The following is a 24,864-nucleotide window of genomic DNA, read 5'->3' as shown; positions in this document are numbered from 1 at the left end:
AGCTGAGTTTGTATTCATAAGCACTGAACTGTAAAAAGTTGTTTTAAAAATGTTTTTGTCTTATTTTACAGTGATCATTGTAACATCCCTAAAAATGAAACTATAACTTCAATAAAAACTTTACTTGTTTTATAAATGATATCTTTGTGTTTCCATTAGCCACTTCTATTATTACAGTCTTGAGTATCTCATGATGCTTTTTCATGTTTTGATTATAATTAATGTTAAAAACAGGATTTCAGGCATTTTTGATGCATTAAAAGTGAAAAGAACTATATTTATTTGTAATATAGCCTTTAATCAATTTGATGGATCCAAAAAAACCTTTAAGTTGACAACCTTTGTAATGGTAATGTATGTACGCTTAAAACAAATAAGCATCTTAAGTGCATTTATCTTGTTTTAAGGATGTTTACTGGAAAATATGTCAAAGTACTGAAAGAAAATGCTTTTCTGAAGTGCTTTGGCTGGAGTATTTCCAGTTGACGGATCTATTAAATGTTTATAGTGCTGTTTATAACCACAGCCTATGCAAGTGCTTGGCTTATGTCCTGAGCTTAATCACTCTATATTGGCTTAAAAGTGTGTCAGAGTATGTGCCAGTTTGAAGTAATTATTCTGTCCTTAACCCATCTGATTCCCTGTAGTGATGGACACCAAGGCAGTTTTCACTGCTTTATATGATGTGTGTGAAGAAAATGCCGCCTTCTTCTCTGGGGCCACGAAGGGCCAAGCCGGGGACACAGCTCAGCGCCTGGTGGACACCATGAGCTCCATCCAGGAGCACGCCCGGAGCCTAGAGCCCATCATCTCTGGATTCGCTGCCATCTATCACCATTTTGACTTTGACCCTCATATCCCCGCCAATGGATATCGCTCCCTTGTTAAGGTGTGTTTCTGACTGTTTTTGATGATTATAATGAGTTAGCCTGAGGGCAAGAAAAGTCGTTTGTGTGTTTCCTCTTTGATAAAAATAGCTGCTCCCAGTGCATCATTTTCAGTTTACACACTCTGCAGTTGTTAAAAGAATAGTTCACCCAAAAATGAAACTTCTGTCATTAATTACTCTCCATAATGTCGTTCCAAACCCGTTAGACTTTCGTTCATCTTCGGAACACAAATGGAGATATTTTTGATGAAATCCCTCTCTGTGCTCTCATGAATGGTGACGGAGACTGACCCGGGAGAGAAGAAATCATTAAATAAAGTTGTTATTTTTGCTTACTTTGCTTACTAACTTCATCACCAAAGGATCCTCTGTCTTTCACCTCTTTCATTTCAGTTTCTCTCAATAAGTTTTACATTGCTTTTCCTCTCTCCTTCATGATGCATTTGCTTATTGTTTTCTAGCATACACCTCCGTTCAGCCGTCCTCTCAATTTTTGTCCCCCTTGTCTCTAGGTGGTGCGCTGTTGCCTCCTCCACATCATTCACAAAGGGCGCTATATCACATCCAACAGGCGAAGTATCTTTTTCCGTGCGAGCCACAATGCAGCAGAGATGGAGGCGTACTGTAGCGCTCTGTGTCAGCTCAGGGCACTGCTTTATCTAGCTCAGAGACTGCTTCATGACAACAGCCACGGCAACCTCTTCTTCCAGGAGGAAAGTGGCATCAGTCAGAGCTTCCTGAGAGAGTACGCCTCCATGCACAAGGGCTGCTTCTACGGCCGCTGTGTTGGATTTCAGGTGTGTTTGTTTATGAGCACATGAGCTTCTGGCTTGCAGAATTTCATTGACCAATGATTGTCATGTTTATACACTTAATATAAGGTTGATATCCAAAGTTATTTCAATTGTTGTTGGCAAATGGATTCTAAACTTATTTTTATGTTTTTGAAGGAAATCACTTATGCTCACCATGTTTGCATTTATTTGATCGAAAATACAGTAAAATCAGTAATATTGTGAAATATTAATATAAATTGAAGTAACTTTTCTATTTGAAAATGTCATGACATATTAGCAGCCATTACTCTTTAGTGTAACATGATCCTTCAGAAATCATTGATAACACCGATACGTAAATGTGAAAATATACACACAGCTGTTCAAAACTTTAGGGTCGGTAAGATTTCTGTTTAATCAAATTAATACTATTCAGCAAGGTTACATAAAATTTATCATTTAAGATATTAGAAACATTTCTGTTTCAATAAATGCTATTTCTTCTATTCGTCACTGGCTTCTAAAAGAATTTAATGCAGTTTACACAAAAATTTTAAGCAGCACAACTGTTTTGCACATGATAATAATCAGACATGCTTACACACATTAGTACCAAATCAGTATATTTGTAGGATTTCTGAAGGATCATGTGACAGTAAAGACTGGAGTAATGACTGCTAAAAATTCAGCTTTGCCATCACAGGAATACATTACAATTTACAATCAATAAAAATAGTAAACTATTTTAAATTGTAAAAATGTTTCACGGTATTATTGTTTTTGCTGTCAACTTTTTGGTGTGATATGTTTCTTGTTTGAAGGTGAAAGTTATCCAGCTGAATATCTTGTTCTCTTTACTTTTAGTTTACTCCTGCCATCCGTCCATTCCTGCAGTCAATTGCTATTAGCCTGGTTGCCTTTGGAGTCAACTACAAGAAGCATCAGTCAGGGATAGGTCAGTAGAGCTGTCATGTTCAGCATGCCCTGATAAAGCTTTCTTTATATGCCCCTTGATTTATGTGACGAGGTCACGGTTTCACACTACTTAATCTTTGCCAGAGTCTGCACAGCAGGTTTTCCTCTAGTGTTCATTTAAGACACAAAAGTGCAGTTGTATAGACCCTGACCTGCAGAGGCATTCTAATATTGTCTCTTGTACTCAATGCTGCACTCTAGTGGAGGCAGGAGATATTGCTCCATATGGTGAGTAGCTCTCAAAGAGGGCAGTATGGATGAGAGAAACTCGTGTCTTTCCCAAAACTGTCATCCATTCTGCTGGTAGATTACCCTGTTTCCTCTAGAGCGATAGTCAGTCCCTGTTCCTCCTAGGGGTGGGAATATTTTTATTAGCAATAAACAAAAAGTGCCTTCAGTGTCTGAGAGTACTATTAGTATCTGAATGTTTTCCAGACAAGTGCAGTGATGGATTTTCCTCTTTTTCTCATTATTGCTGGTTGATTATTATTGATGACAGACAGCAGGTTTAATAGGCTTTATTCACACTAATGCACAGATCTGTTTTAACATATCAGATGTTTTGTCCTGTATGCTTAAATCATAACTGATTGTTATGAAGAGAAAACACTGAAATACTGGCTAATGCACTCTCTAATGCACACAAGTGCCTTTGCATATATTTAGGGAAAAAAAATACAAATGAGGATCTGGAGTTTTTAAAATCCGTTCAGAATTGTGATGCTTTAGATAATGATTTTTCCTCCAACCCCTAGTTCATATTATTTTTTTGGTCTAGTGAGGTTTGTAAATATTATACTTATTGCTTGTGCATGTTTGTCAAGGTAAAATGATGGAAGATGATCGGTTTCTGTTAATTTGGAGCCCACTTTCATATCTAAGTATGATGCCCTGTTGTGATATGCTAGTTACTGTATGTAGACAGCTGTTCATCTATCTGTCTGTTTGCCCGTGTTTCTCTCAGGTGTAGCAGCCAGTTCTTTCCTGACCTCTGGGAAGTATGCCATTGACCCTGATCTGAGAGGTCAGGAGTATGAACGCATCACTCAGAACCTGGATGTTCATTTTTGGAAGAGATTCTGGAACATAACAGAGACTGAAGTTCTATCAGTTAGTATTAACCATCCTGCCAGTTTTCATAAAAGCAGCACAATTATTTGAATAAATAAATCAAATTTGAATTAAATAATAATAATGCAAGTCACATCTCAAAATGATTTTCTTTAAAAATATAAAAAAATATATCAAATCTTCATAAAAGTGAAGAAATGTCAGAATAATCCCCAAATAATTTTCTTGCAGTACTCTACTTTCATAGATCAGGCATCAGAATTGTTAAAAGCAGTTCCCTTGAGTAATAAAACTCTATTGACGTACTCCTTGCACCAGTGTTTTTTTAATATACTTGACAATCTTTTGCTACAGCCAATCAGATTGCACACTGAGCACGTATAACCTGTGTAAGTTCTCGTATTGCAAAGTTCAGTTCACATAGTAATGAAACTGAAATGAATCTGTGCTCTATTTCATCTCTCTCTATCTCTCTCAAGAGTCTGGTGTCTATGACGGCCACACAGGTGAAGGTGAATCGAGCTCTTTCTGTTCCCCCCGTGCCCTTTGACCTGCCGTTGATGGCAGATCCCACCCACACGGTGACTGTGTCTCCTCCTGCAGCTCATATTGGCCCGGGGCCTGTGCAGATGAGATTGATCTCATATGAACTGAGAGAAGGACAGGTACAGCAGTTCACGCTGATGTCACTGACAGTCTTAATTAGTCTTGAATCACAATCGTCTCCTGCTTATGTCTTCCCTCTCCTCCTCACAGAAGCTCAAGCATGAACTTTTCATTTTCATAATCTGAATTCTCATTTCTTCAAAGAGAGTAAATTTTCCACTCTAGATCCTTTTATCTTTTCAATAAATAAATAAATATGTAGAGATAGCGAGGAATGAGTAAAAGCACCGCCAGTCGTAATGAGGTGTGCTTAGCTAAATAAAGTGGTTGAGCTTGACTCTTTCTCCTTTTATCCTTTACTTAAAGCCCTTTAATTCCTGATATACCTCTCGTGTCATGGGAGGACTTGAATTGGTTGCAGCATAGATGACTTGGTTGTAATGGTGTTTAAAAAAGCCCACTTGACTTTGCTTCACACCCTTTGAACTCCTATTGATCCAGCTGCAGCGTAAATGTGTTTAAGAACCGCACATCTGTAGCGTTTAATTACTCGTCTCTTGCCTAAATGAGAGTTTTTGCCTCTGTGTGGGGCACAGATTCAAAATAAGTATTGTTCAGGAAATTGTGTTGTGATGAAATAATCGTTAAAATTTTTGATTATGTAGCTCTTATGGTGCTTGTACTCCATTTGTGTATTCAGGACAGTGAGAAATTACTAGCACTGTGTCGCTCAGAGGGAGGCCCGATATCTCTTTCTTTGGGCCTGAAGACCAAGCGCAGTCCTCCTTCCCCATGGCTGGTGTTGCACTTCCATGGAGGAGGCTTTGTGGCACAGACTTCCAAATCACATGAGGTATCTTTTTTCTCTTTCTCCTTATACTTCTTATATGCCCCTCTTTTTTTTATCCTACCTTGAATCATGCAGACCTGTAACTTTTTAGTCATCAGGCATATGGTTTCCCAAAAAGAATTGTCCACACCTTTTCAGCGCTAGTTTTAATAAATCCTGACAATAGTTATTTAACTTCAAATGAGGGTTTGTGTTGGCACAAGCTGATAGTTGTTTACAAATTACTAATAATAAAATCAGCGTCAGTGACTGACATGAAATTAAACGTAATGTATGAAGAATAATCCAGATAAAATCACATAGCAGGATTTTTTTTGTGCGTAATTTTAAGATGTCATTTTGTCAAATGATGCAAAAAATGTGAAAGAAAGTATTATGTTATTTTGTGTATTTAGAATACATAACATGTTAGCTAGGAAATGTCATAGTCGGCTATTCTAAAAAAAATGCAAATTTCCATTAACACTTTTTCGAACACAGATTGTAATTAAACATATGTAATTTGAGATATATAGAGTCATATTTGTCAACTGTTTGTTATTATTAGTTGACAATTAAATAGTGTTCTAATGAGAGGTTATATTCTGAACTTCCACAGTAACTAGTTCTAAGATTCTACAGTATAAAGAGCTTCTCTTAACCTTTAGATTCATCTCACCCATGTGACCTGAAATGCTCATGGCATGTTTGTTTAGAATTTGGAATACTTTGGACATTACCTGCAGTCACCCAGGACCCCAACTCTATGTCTGAACATTCATTCAGTGGTTTTTAAATGGTGCCTCTTCTGTTGAGTATAATGCAGAGCAGCTTCTTGGCAAGCGGAATAGAATACTGGTCATTAGTGTTCACTTGAGTCCAGTGTCTTGAGCAAAGTATGAAACTGCTGCTCTGTTAAAGTATCGTATTATCACCACTCTCATGCAATATTCACCTTCATGTCACACAAATACTCTCCAGCGGGAGCCTGCGTTCTCGACACAATACATTAGCTGCTTGAACGAGCGCCACTCAACAATGGACACGTTGATATGAGATGTAACTGGCAGTCAGAGCAACATGTTGTGACGCCTGTCGGCACACATCACGTCTTTAAACGACAAAAACAAAACTAAGAGAGGGAGAACAAGAAAAAATGGTAGAGACTAAAATATCTGAGAAGAAGAAGAAATATGTTCATTCCATAAGTGTTTTTTTTTCTTATGTAAATGCATGGTGAGGTGCCGCCAGGTGTGTGCTCGAGGTGACAGAAGCTTTTTGAAGTGAACGTTTAGACTGAGGATAGTAATTCAGGCTCTTTTCCGCAGCCCAGTCACACTCAAATCACTGTCTTAAAGCTTGGAACTACAAGATGTCAGGATTCAGAGAGGAATTAGGGGTGTGAGCTAGGAAAGCAGTTCAGGATTTGAAAATGTGGATCTTTACAATCAGTCAGCAATGCTAGAACCACTTTGTTAACACACCAGTGAAATAAAGCCATAATATAAAGCAAAAGATGTACTACATTTGAGGAAAAACCTCTCAACATCTAATAAAAGTACACTAAAGAAATATGCAGTCAGCATGAACGTATTCAGCATGATCTGGGAATTGCAACCAATTTCTCTTGTTTTATTGTTAAACGGACTAGAAATACTATAGTAAAAGTAACTACAATATCTATGAATTCCAGACCCTAAAAATTGAACTATTTTTATTTTGTGTCCATCTCTCTCTTCCTCCAGCCGTATCTGAGGAGCTGGTCTCAAGACCTGAATGCCCCCATCCTTTCGGTGGACTATTCTCTGGCCCCTGAAGCCCCATTTCCTCGGGCTTTGGAAGAATGTTTCTATGCCTACTGTTGGGCCATCAAGAACCACAACCTGCTAGGTGAGGGGAATAGCCCTGTCTTAATACTTCCTGAGCACATGATCCAGTGATTCATATTTGTTTCTTCAATTTGCGATGGAATTAAAGTAATGGCATATCTTTTTTCTCCATATTGTGATGAACATCAGTGTGTAACACTGATGTTACACACTGATTTTAAGCTTTTATAAACTTTATGCTTTTAGGAATGAAAGCTTTATACAGTATGCGATAACCCAACATTCCCACATTGATATTCACCCATCAGAGATAAAAATTAAAATAAAAAACAAGTTCCCTCCAGAATGCCAGATCACGTTTTGTAGAGAAATATTTTTTTATTAATTTAATTTTGTTAGTTTTATCACCACTTTAATAAAACACTAAATAAAATATTTACAGTAATTGCATCATCCATCTCCCAGACTGCTTTTTAAAGATTAATTCAGTTTTTTTGACATTGTGTCATTCAGCCTCAAGAAGTGTGGAGATCGTACAGGGAACAGAGACGCCTATTGAAACTCAGCTCACACTCGATCTGACTACAGCGGCGTAAACATATTCATCATTCAGTGTTGTCTCACCTCTATCTATCTCAGGATCATGACGCGGATCACGCGCTGCTAATAACTCTCTTTGGTGTGAGAACCACACCAGAGTGCCTCAGATCAGTGCAAAAACTGTGACCTCATTTGAAGTTGAAAATTATAGAGTAAATTTATCTTCTTGATTCTCAATCATTTTTTTTTTTTGATCTGTTGCTCACTTCATTTTTCTGATCTGCTCCTTCCTAAATCTCTTCTTTTGGCCCTTCTCCTCCTCAGGTTGGACCGGTGAGCGTGTGTGTTTGGCCGGTGACAGCGCAGGAGGAAATCTGTGTGTGACAGTGTCGATGCGGGCCGCTGCTCACGGCGTGCGCATGCCGGATGGCATCGTCGCCGCGTACCCTGCAACCCTGCTCACCGTGTACGCCTCGCCATCCCGCCTGCTCAGCCTCATGGACCCTCTGTTGCCCCTCAGTGTGCTCGCACGCTGCCTCAGCGCTTACGCAGGTCAGTCTGGGGCCGTAATAGGATTTTATGACAAATAGTGCTGTGTTGTAACTCGGGTTATTAGCAAGCTGGAATGGTCAGGTCCGATGCGTAATTTATCGCTGGTAAAAGTTTAGCATATTCTCAATTAAGGAAGAGTAGACACCTTAATGATGATGAATGATTTCAACAAGTAAAGTTAAGTAAAGCCACGCACGTCAGGAATAGATTAATAGGCTTGTATTTTGTTATAAATGATTCGATTAGTAGTGTTTTTAAATCATAGTAATAGTGAGGTCAGAACGGTGGCCCACGGCTTGTATTTTCTTTCCCCTGCTGGAGAAAGAATGCAATATTGTCTTTGTGTTACAGTAGTGCTGGATATTTAAAATCTGTATCTCTTCTGATTCGTTCACAGAGAACAGCTCAGCAAATTAAGTTAAAATGCTGCTGGTTTGCATTTTTAATATAAAACACTTGTGCTCTGCTGAAAATCCTTTACCTAATTTGGTGTTCCTGTCAGAAATGACCTGCTTTTTTAAAAATTGCTTGTAAATCTCTCATTATGCTGTATTATTACAAGTCTTGGATTTAATATTTTTGTGAGCATATTATCACAGGTTTTGTATTTTTGTATTAAAAAATGGAGGTGCATTTTCTCTATGATCAATCAGTTCTAAAAAAAAAAAAAAAAACTGTGCTAATTGAAGGAGAACAATTTTGATACAAATATTGATAAAAAATATTTGGTAATAATGTAGCATAACTATAATTTAAAAGCAGGGTTAAAATACTTCCAAATTACCAATTACCGTTAGTACAAAAATTGTGAATTGTGCGGTAACATTAACTAACATTTTCTGGAAAAATAAAATCTGCCCCATGTCAAAATAACGTATTCCTCGCAACACGACATATAATATCTTTCTTTTTTTTTTTTTTTTTGAGATTGTAATATAATAAACTCTTAGCATGTTTGCTTTAATGACAGCTTTGTATATATATTGTACCAGTTTTTTCACATGCATGTCTTAAATTTGCTGATTTCAGTAACAACCTAGAAAAGATAATTTCTTGTCATTTAACATTATATAATTTCTTTAATTTTAAAAAGGCTTTTTGTTTAAAAAAAGTTTACTTTTGAGATTTTTTTTAATTTATTTAATTTTTAATTGTTTATACTAATTTGTTATATTTTTTCTTTCATTCTTTTTTTTCTATTTAATTTTTTCGTTAGATTCCCACACTTAAAATTATGATTTTTTTTTTTTTTTATACCCCTATTGTTTGTTATTTACTTTCTGCCTTTTTCCCTCTGTGTAGGCACAGATCCACGGGTGGAGAAGCAGGTGGAGAAGGTGAGCACTCTGAGCATGGTGAGGAGTGATACTGCCCTGCTGCTCCGAGACTTCAGACAAGGGGCCTCCAACTGGATCCATTCACTGCTGGACAGAGGGAGTGCAGGTACCTCTATTAGATAGATTGTGTTTAAGTCATTGTGCTGAGTGTCTAAATGACATTTATCAATATGTCTTTTTATGCTTCTAATCCCTCCACACACTGAAGATGATGCCTTTGTAATAGTGCAGCTGGCTAATTATTTGATCTGTTTTAATTAGGTTTAATTTAATGCATACGAAGCCCTTGAGCGTTCTGCTTTGCTTCATATAATTGGCTCCATGGTGATAATTACCATTTGTTTTGAGCTATATGTGGTATCTTCTCTAACTCACTCTCCAGCTTGTGGTGAGTGACCCACAGATAGTGGTTCTTCTGAGGAGGTGCAGACTGAATGCTTCTGAATGGAGGCCCCAGTTCAGTCTGCATCTGTTATACCTAGCAGGTTGATGAATCATACCTGGAAGTCCTAGGGAACTGGGGAATTGACTATGGTGCCACAACCACATGAATCTTTCCGCTTCTCTCTACAGCAGTCACGTTTGTATTAAGTGTTTCTAACTTGGTAACCCTTTGACCTCTGTGATCTTCCCCATAGTATTCCATCACCAGAAATGAGAAATGTATCAGAAATCAGAAATGTAGCCCCACCTCTCCTGCTTTGATTGGTTGCTGCCATTCTTTCTTACTGAATGATTCAAATTATAATACATATTCTATACTATTTTGCCAAAATAAAACACTAAGATCCGGTTTTACTAACAGCTTGCACCAGCGCAAACAGTTTTTTCCTGTATAAAATAGTACTGTCAGGTTCTACTAAAGATGCGCTGTGATGAATAAGCGCTGAAAAGGCATGGACGCATTATTTTTGCACCGCAATTATTGAATATGCATTTGTAGGAGTCTTCCTTTCAGACGCAACATTTATGGGAGGAGAGTACTATCGTTTGCCAAGCCATGTTATTTTTAATTTGCTTCAGGAAATAAAAGATGACTTGGATCCCTCAACTAGGAGTCACACAATACAAGGTCTATGAAAATCTGATGATAACCATCTCAAACAAAGCTCTTTGTAATGGCTTCACATACTCTGTTGTGCCAAATGCCCATCGGTTTTGAAGTCAATTGTTTAAATGGACTACTATCAACCCCAGATCTCATATCATTTGAGTTCATCAGCTCACACAGAGAGAGAAAGAGTAGGGCTGTGCAGGATGTCAATGCAGTGTGGCTAAAAGGCATCATTAGTGTGGTGTGTCACACAACACAAAGCATTCTAATTGCCTCATGATGGCCATGAATTCATTATTCACTATGCTAACATTGCTGAGAATAGTTTTTCATGAGATTATGGCTATGAGCAGTGCAGCTGTGTTGTGACTGGTGTGTCTGTCAGTCATATATGTCAGTTTGTATGATTCCTGAGTGTCTTTTTAATGCCACACACACACTTCACATGAGCCAGTCACATGCCTTACCTCTCCCTGGCAACTGTTTCCTCGCCAACAGCCTCCACCAATGTCTGTGTGAGGGTCTTTGTAAACCCCCCACCCCTTGTGCTTAAAATTCCTACCCTCTGCCCATTTGTACTGCGTTCTTTACTTTCTCATTTCCCCTTTTTGCATATTTGCATTACGAAATCTCTGTATGAGATTTTTATGAGTAATTTCTTTTCTTGACTGCTTGACTGCTTAACTTGCTTTGGGAATTCAGAATTACCTTAGTTTTCTGGTTTAGTTTTTTTTGCCTTCATATTTTGGGCCTGTTAATATATCATGTAGACATTTATCTTAGAAAACAATAACATGAGAGCCTCATCAGTCAATATGTATGATTATAAAGCATCTGTATATCCAGAATGACCTTGAAATGACATCTCTTGTTAAAATAACCACCAAAAATGACCTAAATATTTACTCTTCTCCTTTTAGACTCCGTAAGAAAGAGTGTTTCAGAAGCGACTCTGACCTCTCCTCACACAGACCCTCCGGTGTCCGGCAAGGCATCTGAATACTCCCTGGAGAAGGGGTCTCTGAAGAGCCAGACGTGCCAGGACTTGGGCACACACGCTAACAGCGGTGCCAGCAACGTACAGAAAAATGCCAGCCACCTTAGCACCACCACAGCCAACCACAACTCCATCCTTGACATCACACTGACACCCGAGAGCAAGGTACAGCTCATCATCTAGTGCTTTAGAAGGGTTTAATCAGATTCCTGCTTTCACTGTGTCCCTAAAGCTCCTATGGTGTCGAAGGTCTCTTTTTTACAGATTGCAACAGTGAGTCATATTAATCAACAGGCTGATGCCAATCTCTGCTGCACAGCATCCATCAGGCTGTTTTTCATGGCTTTATGAGTGTGTGAAACATATGCCAATATTTGCGCTGATTAATTTGATATCTAGAGTGAGAATGACCTAGCCTTCAACAGTTTAACAGTGTTTATATCATAGTCAAACATAACATTTAAACAACAGACAGCCCCATTGTTAGTGAGAATCTGGTATGTTTACTGGAGTGCAGCACAGATGTTCGTAAAGAGTATCAATTTGCTATCGGTGGCAGAAAAACAGGAGTTTGTTGTGCCATAATTGGCATCAGACTCAGAGCTGTGGCAGAATGCAGGCTGTCTAATGCAAATAATTAACTGGCCTCTTAACACTGCCTGATTTTAATAGCTTGCAGTAAATTGTTGATCTGGTTATTTCAGTCCGGTACACTCCGTTCAAATAAATCACTACTTTTTTGGATTCCACACAGTTATTTCACTGTATTCCTCGCTGTCTGGCTTAGTGAAGTGAGGAAGGATAGTGCTTAGAGTTAAGTCTAGTTTTGCAACTCTGAGAAAGCGCAAAGGATTATGCTGCAATGATGTCACTTGGATTTTTTATGCCATTGTTCAAGTATGTGTTAAAATCCCGCAGAGAATCCCATGATGCTATTACGTCAGATGTAGGGCTGCAACTAACGATTATTTTGATAATCGATTAATCTGTCGATTATTTTTACGATTAATCGATTAATCGGTTTATGTACTTATATTTTAGTTTTTTCCATTTTTCCCCCAAGTAAATTATTAATAAATGGCCTTTATCATTCAGCATAGATTTAAGAGATTTTAACCATTTTGCACTGTCATATCCTCATCAAAAATATACCTGGAGTTGTTTTATTGTGTTAGTAATCCTTTGTCGAACTCTTCTGCAATCAGAACACTGACCCATACTCTAGCTAATTTCACAAGATTTCAAATAATGTTTTCACCATGGCAGTCCTTAGACCTCCTAAAGTAGTTTAACATCCTGAACAAAGCTTATTAAGGAATCTTTCCGAACATATTTTCACGAAGAATAAGGATAAAACAGAATAAAATTGCAGTACATTGTATTTTATTATTTACTGGGAAAAAGCTTTATAGCTTTTGCTGTGAAATTGTAAACAATCCTTCAAAAAAAGTGCCAATGGCATGAAACCTGAATGGAACTCACAATTTAAAGTAAAATCCATCAGAAGGTTGTCCAGAAAAAAAAATAGGACACACACAAAAAACCTGCTGTGTGAAAAGAGCAGTGAATAATACTTAGAGAAAAAAAGTGCATTTCAAATATCTACATTTACCTCTCTCATTCAGTCATAATTAGGCTGCACGACTGAATTTTGAACTGTTAAACGACAAACTGATCACAGAACATGTTTGTAAAGCTTTAAATGTTAACTGTTAAAAAGCAATGTTATCAGCTTCTATGACTAAACATTTGCAAACAACATTGTACTGGAGAATCTGCACAAATGAAAGTCTTAGGGGCCGTTCACAAATCGCGCCTAAAAACGCGTGGAAAACGCTAGGCGCACCGCTTTCTCCTTCTTTCCAAAGCGCTCGGGCAGAAGCGCCCCTGAGGCGTCTGCCTTTGCTAAGCAACCATGACGTGCTCTCTCCTTGAAGACGCGGAAATTTCAGCAAAGGATAAATGGATTTGCAGCTCAAAAAATCGCTTGCAGTAGCTCTGCTACTAAATTTATTTCAAAATGGAAATCCATATACAACTATGATCAGCTGTTCCTTTCATCTTGACTGAGCTTTTAACGTTGTTACGGGAAAGGATGAAGCTGATTGGTTAGTTCTTGTCACATGACCCGCGGTGCGGTTGCTGCATTCTGAAAAGTTGAGATGTTTTTAACTCGATGCGGTGCGGTGTTGGAAATAACGAACTTGAGCGCGCAAAAGACGCGATATGTGAACGTCCCCTTAAACAGTGCAGTAGTGCAGGTTACTCTTCTTTTTTTAAAGGCTCAATGTAAAGTACTCCCACATCACGCTGAATGCTGCAGACATAGACATCATATGATGTCTATGGCTGCAGAGACGCTGTTCGGGAAGCACGTGACATAAAACAAGGCCAGCTATTGGCTATTCGCTACTTCTCCTGTTGTACTGGCTGAGTAAAACCTCCGCTGGCTCATTACTGCCACACTTTGGTCACCGCAGATTTGAAATATGCACGAAATGAGCCGCTTACGGCAAATAAAAGTTATTTAGCAACGAATCGATGACTAAATTAGTTGACAACTATTTTAATAATCGATTTTAATCGATTAAATCGATTCGTTGTTTCAGCTCTAGTCAGATGTGTGAATAATTGCAGGATTTGAAACGCTAATTTTTACTGCCTGTTTCAAATGAGTCATCTCCGCTTTTCCTGAACCCATTCCTCCCTTCTTCCACACTCCTTACAAATATCCACTGTCCTATATAACAAATCCAATAACTAAAAAATTAGTTTTAACATATATATATATATATATATATATATATATATATATATATATATATATATATATATATATATATATATATATATATATATATATATATATATATATGTGGCGGAAGTCTCCGCGTTCAGCGCAAATCCCGCCCTGCAGCTGATTCTAAGGCCGGCGACACACTGGCTGCGTGGCGTGAGCGTGCGTTTCTGCTGCGTGTCAGTTGCGTGACGGCTGCTTCGCGTTTTCTGTGTCTTTACACACCAGAATCGTGCTTGACGCGGTGCTGGCGCGCTGCTGCTGCTGTAGGTGACATAGAGGGAGGCCGCTGACAGACCAGGATCTTGTCTTCACGACAACAATATCTATACTTCATGTTGAGCATAAATATAAAGCCTACTGATAAAGGACACCGTCAACAGTATTGACGGCAAAATAGACAATGTTTGACATGTGCAATATGCCAGTGTGTCACCGGCCTAATGTTTTCAAAAGGCATCACGCGAGTGTGAACATCACTACAACTAGGAAAAAAACGATTGTAATTCAAACGCAGCTCCTGTTGGCATTTAAACAGACCTTTGCTCTTAACCCACGATCGGTCCAACGCAATAACGAAATCTGAGCAGGTCTAAAAACTGAAACTGTTGATGCTGCATTTTACACTTTGGAAAAGTTTATATATATATTTTTTTAAATATGAGCAGGCCTACAAGCTGGGATTGGTAATGCTGCACTGTAATCATAGTTATTTATTTATATTTTTCATGATATTTTATTATATGATATTGGTTTGAGACTGAGAGTATTTTATTTAGTGGAGAACTTTGCAGCAGTATTTTATTTCTTATTCTTTTTTGTATTTTATATATATTTTATTAAAAAGTAAACAAATTGTTAAAAAAAAGTTTCAAGTAATAAACAACCTGCAGTTTAATGTTTGCATTTCTTTCCCTTACTGTACCGAAAATGAACGGAACCGTGTGTGTGTGTGTGTGTGTATATATATATATATATATATATATATATATATATACATATATATATATATTAATATAAATGTGAACTAATATGTAATTTATACCAGACATGTATTGAATTATACAGTTAAAATTATAATATTTATCCGATTATAATTATTTAATATGACTAGAATGCGTTCAAATGTATTAAAATTAAAGGACGTTTTATAATGTTACAATAATTGTATATTTAAAATAAATTATTTTCTTTTGAACTTTATATTCATCAAAGAATCCTGAAAAAGTATCAGTGTTTCCACAAAAAGAAGTACAAAAGTTTTTAACATTGATAATAAGAATTTTTCTTAGTATTTTTTAACATACGTGTGTGTGTGTGTGTGTTTCTGTGAATATATAAATTAGGATAAATGTGTAGGTAAATTAATGCAAAATTCATATTAAACATGTCTTTATCCAGTTAATATACTGCTAATATACAGTACCTTTTTTATTATTATTTTTTTTTAATTCGTATTTTTAATACAGCAAAAATGCATTTAATTATCTATTTTTTCCTGAAAAAGAAAATGCATCACTATTTTCACAAAAAGCAGCAAGAACTTTGGGTCCTATATATATATATATATATATATATATATATATATATATATATATATATATATATATATATATATATATATATATATATAAATAAATAATGTGTGTATATATAAACAAAAACTTTTATTTTGGATGCCATTAATCGCGATTAATCATTTGACATCACTTCATTTTACATATCATTTTTTTTTATAATATCATTAAAATAGAAAACAGTTGTTTAAGCATATGAATGGTGCCATAAATAATCAGTCATTACTCCAACCTGATCACCAAGTTCATATCTTATTTCTCCTAGCCCGAGGATGTGAGTTTCTTCCTCTGCAAAGAAGTTGATCCCTCAGTATCAGAATCCTTTTCATTTGTGGCCATTCCGCCCCCTGGTGGTCAGGAGGACTCTGAGAATCCCTGGGAGTTTCCAGAGGGCTTTGAGCCTCTGCGTTCGGAGCAATTAGCAGAGATGAACGTACAGAGTTCTCCCATTGTCAGAAACCCTTACATGTCCCCTCTTCTGGCTCCAGACAGCATGCTAAAGGGACTACCTCCGGTACACCTAGTGGTAAGAGTGTCTTTACAATTGATCAATTTAAGAAGACATAGTAGAATAAAGTTATTTTCAGAATTTACGTTCTCGATATAAGCTCATATTTTGTCATGAGTCTTGTACCATCTGTCTCATCCCTCTTTTCTCAGGCCTGTCATCTGGACCCCATGCTAGATGACTCTGTGATGTTTGCCAAAAGGCTGCAAAATATCGGTCAGCCAGTGACCCTTTGTGTCGTGGATGACCTTCCTCATGGCTTCCTCAGTCTGTCCCAGCTCTCGAGGGAGACTCGGGAAGCTGCTAACGTATGCATGGAGCGAATCAGGGATGTCTTTACCATGAAAGACCCTCCCCCAGAGATGCGCATGCACCGTAAACTGGAACGAACCAACCAGAAGCCTTCTGCTACCAAAAGAGTCCACACTCAGCTTTCGCAAGTGACTGTGCAGCAGGAGGAGGAGGAGGGGCTATCTGTTGGGGGAGGGGCTTCTGTTGTGGATGAGGAGGGGCTTACTAGTTTTTACCTTCCCACTAAAGCTGAAGCTGAAAAGATTTCAGCTTAGATCCTGGCCTGAATAATACCAAAAGAGATACATATGGTTAGAGCAAGGTCATGTTATGTGAATAATGCAGTGATTATAGCGGACTAGAGTATAGAGAGAAAAATAAAGGAATTAACCAACTATTAAATTAAAACTTATAAAAGACAATATTAAGTATTTAGTCATAGAGTGAATAAAGTTCAAATTACAATAGAACACCTCCAGCTTTATTACCTAAATGTGATTGTGAACATTTGTACTCCCTTTACATGTTTACCACTTTGCCTTTGTTGCGCTATACCAGCACAAAAACTCATATCCTGCCTTTTACAAAAACATCCCAGCACATAACTGTCACTGAAAGACATTACAAATGGATGTATAAACCCTAACCTCACTACTTATAGCACTATAACTGTTCTTATACGTTAATGAAATCAGTCTACAAACTGTGATTCAATATTACACCTGTGTGTTACACTTTAAACTCCATAGAATGCATTGCTGCTAGGCATCCTGGGGCTAACTGACAAGAGCATTTATTAATGGTAGAATTTTTTTTCTTTATAATAACTTTTGAATTATTTATGACACCGATTTATAATATGGTGTTACTGTGTATGTTCATCTCTCGGCTCCTAGAGGACGTCCTGTGCGAGTAGTGTTTGAATAGGATTTCTGATGCTGCTTTGTCCTCATAGAGTTGGGTGTTTATTACATTTATTCACTTAGCTGACGCTTTTATCCAAAGCGACTTACAATTGCCACATATGTCAGAGGTCACACACCTCAAAGAAATCTTTCAGCCTGCACATGTGTGATGCATACCGCTGTGATAGTGCGTCTCTATTTGAATCAGGTTGCCTCTTTCTCTGGCACTGATTGACTCTATTGACTCAGAAAAAACAAATAGCCAACATTTTGTCACTCCATAAAGTTTATTAGTGCTGTATGTGAGGTTTGGGACTTTGTGTGCACAGCTTTGCTGAGTGTGTTTATATAGATCACATAGCCTATTTAAAGTATTGTCGACTTTATTATGAAACAACAAGTTATAACTCCACTTGATGTCATTTTAAGCTTTGCTCAGCTAAGTGGCACAATGCGACGTGTCTTTTGGGACTTTATATATCCCTGGCAAAGGCCTCTTCTTTATCGGAGCGTCTGTGATTGGATTAACCCAGAGCTATGTGCTGAGAGAAAACAATGCTCCATCTGCTGATTTCAGTATTTGAGAGTTAATTTATAAGAGTGTCACAATATCAAAAGATTTGCTTGCTTGCTGTTTTCACTGTCAGAGCTGCACTTTTCTGGCGACAGAATCTTGGTTGTTCTGCAGATTCTGATGACATGCATATGTTACACATGTCTGATCATTTGTGCTTCTGGGTGTTTTTGTCAGATGGTTCCTGTTTCAGTTAATATGTGCATGTTCAGAAACTTGTTTATCGCACTTTGTGTTATAGTGGTGCTGGTGCATGGAAAAGCTTCTCAGTGTCCCTATGCTAGTAGATGTGAGGGCCATTGTGTGTAGTCCCTTCATGGAACCATGACTAAAACAACCAGAACTAGGAGAGGAATGATAAGACATAAGACACTGACGCCATCTGGTTATCCGTTCCAGTTGAGTTGTGTCTAAGCCTTTTTTTTTTTTTTACATTTTGGGTTGGACAGTGTAACCTTGAATGCACTGCTGAGCATTTCCACCTTGTTTTTCCCCCCACTTTTTTTGTGTGTGTGACACTCAAAGCCTTCCTTTAAAGAAAGATTACTCATTCATCTCAAGGGTGTTATATAAAACACTGTGTTCATTTAGTCCTGCTTAAATGGCCATCCCTGTGTTACTGAGGCGAAACTGTGCCGCATCATCTCCCCTCAGAGACACAAGCCCACTGAGTCGTGTCACTGCATTTTACATCTGTTCTCAAGACTTAATAGTCAATCTGTCACTGACTTGGTGTTTTAATCAGTAGGTTGGTGTTTTGTTGTGTCAGAATGGATTTGCTGCAAGTGGTTTTGAGCTCCTGTCCTCTTGAAGTCCACTGGCGGTGATGTTACGCTCTTTAAGTGCAGGCTGTAATGACCACTGCAGTAACATTTGCGAGGATGCTGATGTCTATTCTATCCTCACTTTCACTGCCGTCATTGAGTGATACAAAATTCAGATTGACTGCACAGTATGTCCCCGGTAAACTTTTTCGTTTAGTCAGACCTGATGTTTTCAGGACAGTCTCTGCAAATAAGCACTTTATAGTTAAGTGTAAAAAGCAGCATATTTGATCCTGGGCAACAAAACCAGTCATAAGTCCCACGCGTAAATTTGTAGTAGCTAATAGCCATCAATACATTGTATGGGTCAAAATTATTGATTTTTCTTTTATGTCAAAAATCAGTAGAATATTAAGATCATGTTCCTTGAAGATATTTTCCTACCGTGAATATGTAAAAACCTAATTGTTGATTAGTAATATTCATTAAGAACTTAATTTGGACAACTGTAAAGGCGATTTTTCTCAATATTTTGACATTTTTATTTTTTTTTAACCCTCAGATTCCAGATGTTCAAATAGTTGTATCTCAGCCAAATATTGTCCTATCCTAACAAACCACACCTCAATGGAAAGCTTATTTATTCATGCTGTATAATGTATGCATATCAATTAAAAAAAAAATTGCCCCTTATGGCTGGTTTTGAGGTCCAGGGTCACATATAGGGTGGCATGGAGGTTTCAGCTGTCGGAGTTTTTTTTTTATATACGAGTTGTTTAATAATATTTTTTTTGTTTATGATTTATTTTACATTTTTAGCAATACTATTCATATTATATTAGTAATAGTAATTATAATAATTATTATTGTTATTGATATTTTGTTATTATTATTGTTGTTGTTGTTATTATTCCTCATGTAAAGACACCATAAGTGCAAACCTGTGTATTTGGAATGTAACGTTACTGTATATGCATAGACGAGATTTATTGTATAGAGAGATAATTACACTCTTAAGTTGTTTTTTTTTTTTTTTTTCTTCGACAGAGTATTTTTGAGAAGGGGAGGACTGTGGGAATGAAAACTGAGTATTTTTCTGCAGTATGTATTTTTTCCCTGTGTTGATTTATATTTGAATAAATATTTTCTCTGCATCTCTGTGTTTAGCTACCTTTTGTTTTGTGGCGGGATGAAGAACGCGAAAAAAACATGACTAATAAAGCTGTTAAATCTGTAAAGGAAGGGCTCAAATCAATAGAATTTGTGTAATGTTATGTCGCAATAAAATATCGGCAGCGCGCGTGCGATACCAGGCGCGCTCCCGGCGAAAATTCTGGGTTTGAGGTGAAGAACGGGGACGCGCGTCTGTCAGATCTCCGCTATTTTTCCTGCTCTCTCTCTCTCTCTCTCTCTCTCTCTCTCTCTCTCTCTCTCACACACACACACACACACAGCATCTGGAGGAGATCGCAGAGACGCGACGAGGGACAGGTGAAGATGGAGAAAGTATTAGGACTTGCCGTGGTGTCCAGTATTTTATGTGTCGGCTCGGTTTTGGGGAAATACGTCAGAGGTATCGTCAACACAAAAGAGGTGAGTATAATGTTTACGTTTTATTGCTGTTGTGCCTCTAATGTTTCGGAGTTCTCCGGCGTTCTTGCTGCGCAGCTCCTGGTGGCTGTTATTAATGGTCTCTTATGGCAAGTGTGTATTCACGCCTCCGCGTTCGCGCGCATCTGGAAGCCTGATGCTTTAATAATATGCTTTGCCAGGATCATACACTCGCCGCTATTGAGTCGATAAAAGCGTAATTCGTCCTCCAGCCACGAAAAACACATTTTAAACGGCGTATTGCCGACATTTAACTTCGGCAAAGATGCTCTTCTGGTGGCATTACAGCATTGTTGAATTGCAATTATCACATGTTGGTGTCCAGATATATTAAGGTTGCTTATCTGTGCTCATTTAAAATTAAAATTAAAGATTAAATTGGAACCAGATGATTTGAGTCATATATTCCTGTTGAAGTGTGTCTTTATTTGGCATCCATCATTTTCTTTATTTTTAATAACTGTCTGGTGTTTTGATTGCAGTGTGCCATATGTGAAAAACACTGGCTATTATTTAATAGACACAAAGTAAATGTTGGCCTGAAGCAAATAGTGAGACTCATTTTGCTGCAAAAAGTTATTGCAGCACTTATTTTCATCAGAATAATTTAATGAACAAATATGGGGGAAATACTAAAAAATATATTTTCAAAAAGCATTGTCAGCTTATAAAGAATTGCTTAAAATGACTCTTAGTACTTAAAAGCTTCCATAGACAGCTTCAATTTGTATGCAGGGAGTTAAATGATTAAATTATGATTAAGTATGTGTTTGTCTCTTCCAATTAAATTTGCCAGTTGTAAGATGAGTCCTGTCCTGTTTTTGCTGTGGGTAATGTAACAACAACTTGTTCCTGCTTGTATCCAAATACTGATCCTGCTTTCCTTTTAGATCGCTGAAACGGTTAAATAGTTCATTAATCTCACTTCTGTTCATTTCCTTTCAAGGTCGTTCTTTTACACTGCCATGGACGCATACACACACACACACACACTTTATACATTACTGGGAGATTTTGTCAAGTTCAACATGTTTGGTTGTGTGAAACACCGTTATTTTCCTTTTTATTTATTAAATTTTTTTATGTCTATATGGTTTGTATTCATTTTGTTTCAGGTTTAGTTATTTTAGTACATCAAGTAAACGTAATGAAAATGAGAAATGTTGCTGAAATAAAAAGTTGAACTAGCTGAAATAAAAAGTTCAGTTAATGTTTATTTTATTGCAAATAACAAAAATTGTTTTATGGTTTCAATTTTAGTTTTAGTTTGAGTTGACTATATGTATGTATACTGTGTGTGTGTGTGTGTGTGTGTGTGTGTTTGTACTTCTTGCTCTGAATCGAGTCTGGCCAGAGGGTTGAGCAGGGAACAGCCTATGGGTAACTAACACTGCCACAGGCATATAAGACTCTTTCTAGGGGCATTCAGGTCGATGTGTTAGTGTATATGTGTGTCAGTGCATGTGAGTGCATTTATCCAGTGCTCCGTTGTGTAACTTAAGTAATGAATCATTTAAAAGTCCAGTAGACCTGGGGTGACATGACTAGTTGATTGGTAATTAATTCTTAATGAGGCTAAGCGAGCGGACAGAGATCTGAAAAGACACTGAGACGTGAGTCCACCACTGATTCGGTGAAGTGCCCAGATACTGCAGCTGGGTATAATGCTTGATTAACGTAGTGTCTGTGTGCCATGTCTCTCACCTTCCCTTTGGTTTATTAACGGACTTTAGTTATTTTATTAAAGTGCTTATATTAATTGTTGTCTTAAACTGTTGCACTTGTGTATTACTAGAGCTGTGAAACCATTTGAATCACCTTTACCTTCATTATACCATTACACTCTCATAGCTACACAATAGTATATTTGGAACTTTACATAGAAAATAATCTTTTTAATAGCTGTTGGGAGAGTTATTTGATTGCACTGAGCCTTACGAGAACCTGTAACACTAATGAGCTGATGGTATTTCAGCCATCTGTTCCATATTAATGAATCCTGACTCTCTAACACATTCTGCACTCAAAGACCAGAGCGTGAGTAAACAAGGACCTTCGTTTTACAACATCTTCAAACATAATTCACCATTTGGGGCGCCGCAATGTCGGCAACATCCTGGCGTGGGTGACAGTTATTACACCTATTGAGACTGTCCAGGGATACCCGCGCGAGCCTCAAAGAAGAAACAAAACACCCACATTCCTAAACACACACACAAACTTTTCTTTACGCTCTTTATGTAAGTCCTTAATAATATGTATTTTGAATAGGTTTGTGTGTTGCATAGAATGGTTAATCCTGTTATGCGAGGATTATAAATTGCTGACTTGTAAATTGGAAATGTTTCTCCTAATTTTAATGTTCTCAAATAGAATCATGAGTTGTAACCCTACCCCCCTGACCAGGTCGTAAAACTTTATGACCTAACTGACAGAACAGCAAAGCCAGATCACTGGTACCTTTTTAAAACGTATTTCTAAACATATTGACTGTTGCCTTTTTGGTGCATTAGATAGATTTCTATAATCAAATTGGAGTATAATGTTTATCGTGTGTTAGTCAAACTTTAAATGTGTGTAATTCTGCATATGAATGTAACGTCGTGTTTCTATCAGTTATATATGTTATTTTTTTATATCTGTTTAATCGACATGCTTTGACGGACTCACTTATATAAAGGAAATTCATGAAAAATGTATTAATCTGGAATTACGAATTTGCTAGATTATCACTACTGAAATCCGATAAGCCATAACTTATTAGAGTGGGTGGTGCCCCAGACAAAGGAACATTTTTCCCGCTTCAGAACGTGGACGTTCATTGGTTGTTCACACAAACAGAGGTGTGAACCAGTCAAGCCATAAGAACTGACCCAGGAAGTTCCTCCCTGTCTTCTCTTCTTCTTGCCGCTCTTGCTCTTCTTCGCGCTGTTGGTCCGCTCTTCTATCACCATTGATCTCAGCATGGAGGCTGAGAGAACAGCCTGTTCTCATGGCTCCCTCGGGAGCTTTCATCTCCGTTGTTTTCATTTCTTTTACTTACTAAGTTCCTCTCTACACGAGGAAGACGAATTCTGAATCATTACGTTTGTTGGACCTTTCAAATATCGCGCGATTCCGCAGCAGCCCCGGAAGACACGAAAGAACACGCCTAGCTGCAAAGGACCACGCACACACACACGCTGGTCTGGCGAGTCACAAAGAGACCACATGCAAGTATCATTCTCTATGGAGATTTAAATGCTGCTTAAAGTATGTCTAGTACCTTTTCAAGGTGATTTGATTCGTTGTTGTCTTTCAAGGGTTACTGTCTGTGAGTTTGCATAACTGAGCGCGTAATTCTGTGATCACGCCTAATTCTCTCACCTCTCTCTCTCATCCTCTCTCACTCGTTCTCATCTCTCTCTCTCATCCTCTCTCACTCATTCTCTCTCTCTCTCTCTCTCTCTCTCTCTCTCTCTCTCTCTCTCCCTCCCTCATTTGGATTCCGTTATGTCTTGTACAAAGTTTACTGTCTGTATTGTCGTACGCGTATTTACTCTGTGTGATTTGTAGTTTGATGTACAGTATTATTAGTTCAATTATTAAAAACCAATATATATATTCATGATTGCCTCTGTTTGAAACGCTCACATCACGAGTCAATGAAATGTCTGATCTTTAGCTACAAGCTCTTTACTTTTTAGTAACCGAAATTTCATAATGATAGGATAATGTTTTCATGGCCAGAGAATATTTTTCCTTGAATTATAAGAAGTGATAACTTCATTGAAAGTTGATAAGTTAATCTTACGGCCGTTTGCTGGACAAACCACTGTTTGATTTGCGGTAATTTACAGTAAGAGATATCACTATAATTGATATGAAGAATGGAATATTGACATATTAATGAGTAAATTACAGTGCCTTGTAATGAGTTATTGATATATACAATTGACCTATTTTTCATCTTCAATAATTTTAATGTAACTGTCATATGATATATATATAAATCATATTCCTGATTAATTATTAAAATTCCCTATATATCATTTGAGTTAATTATAATGTACAACCCAGTGCGGCTACAACCACTGGCAATTATTTGATAGACACAAAAATATATATTGGCCTGAAGCAAACAGTGATACTTTGAAAATTGGATATTACTTCAAATACCAAAGAAAAGGTTGGTAAGCATTTCTTTATGCTAAATAACAAGCACTCTTCACATCTAGTGGTTATACTTTTGAAATAGTATTTTTTTATATATTTGTTTTACTTTCTGTATAAGGCCCATTCACATCCACTTTAAATGCCTCTGTATAATTCAGATTTTATTTATTTTATTTTAAGGTGTCCTTGTTACAGTGTAATTGTACATTTAAATACTAAGTTATATT

The 24,864-nt window shown here is 37.4% G+C and overlaps 2 protein-coding genes across 6 annotated transcripts in view; both read left to right on the top strand.

Moving 5' to 3' along the window:
* lipeb (lipase, hormone-sensitive b) overlaps positions 1-17,505 on the top strand; it is a 29,497-nt gene extending 11,992 nt beyond the window's left edge. For 4 of the 5 annotated variants that reach the window (XM_059567894.1, XM_059567895.1, XM_059567897.1 and 1 more), the window contains 12 exons: positions 648-889; positions 1,402-1,686; positions 2,530-2,620; positions 3,605-3,750; positions 4,191-4,376; positions 5,018-5,170; positions 6,892-7,036; positions 7,840-8,067; positions 9,370-9,510; positions 11,379-11,620; positions 16,095-16,355; positions 16,490-17,505. In XM_059567894.1, coding sequence (XP_059423877.1) covers positions 648-889; positions 1,402-1,686; positions 2,530-2,620; positions 3,605-3,750; positions 4,191-4,376; positions 5,018-5,170; positions 6,892-7,036; positions 7,840-8,067; positions 9,370-9,510; positions 11,379-11,620; positions 16,095-16,355; positions 16,490-16,903 — 2,534 coding nt within the window. In that variant the 3' untranslated portion in view covers positions 16,904-17,505. The remainder of the gene's footprint in view (positions 1-647; positions 890-1,401; positions 1,687-2,529; positions 2,621-3,604; positions 3,751-4,190; positions 4,377-5,017; positions 5,171-6,891; positions 7,037-7,839; positions 8,068-9,369; positions 9,511-11,378; positions 11,621-16,094; positions 16,356-16,489) is intronic. The other variant, XM_059567898.1, reaches the window with a different exon arrangement.
* Positions 17,506-20,256: 2,751 nt separating this feature from the next.
* Positions 20,257-24,864, top strand: part of LOC132158465 (transmembrane protein 145-like) — a 29,435-nt gene continuing 24,827 nt past the window's right edge. Inside the window, exon 1 of the mRNA XM_059567891.1 lies at positions 20,257-20,464. Within this exon, the coding sequence (XP_059423874.1) occupies positions 20,369-20,464 (96 nt within the window). The 5' untranslated portion in view covers positions 20,257-20,368. The remainder of the gene's footprint in view (positions 20,465-24,864) is intronic.

Source organism: Carassius carassius, chromosome 15, assembly GCF_963082965.1.
Source record: "Carassius carassius chromosome 15, fCarCar2.1, whole genome shotgun sequence".
Taxonomy (NCBI): Eukaryota; Metazoa; Chordata; class Actinopteri; order Cypriniformes; family Cyprinidae; genus Carassius; species Carassius carassius.
The sequence above is the reverse complement of the archived record's forward strand: the minus strand, read 5'-3'. Positions and strand labels throughout refer to the sequence as shown.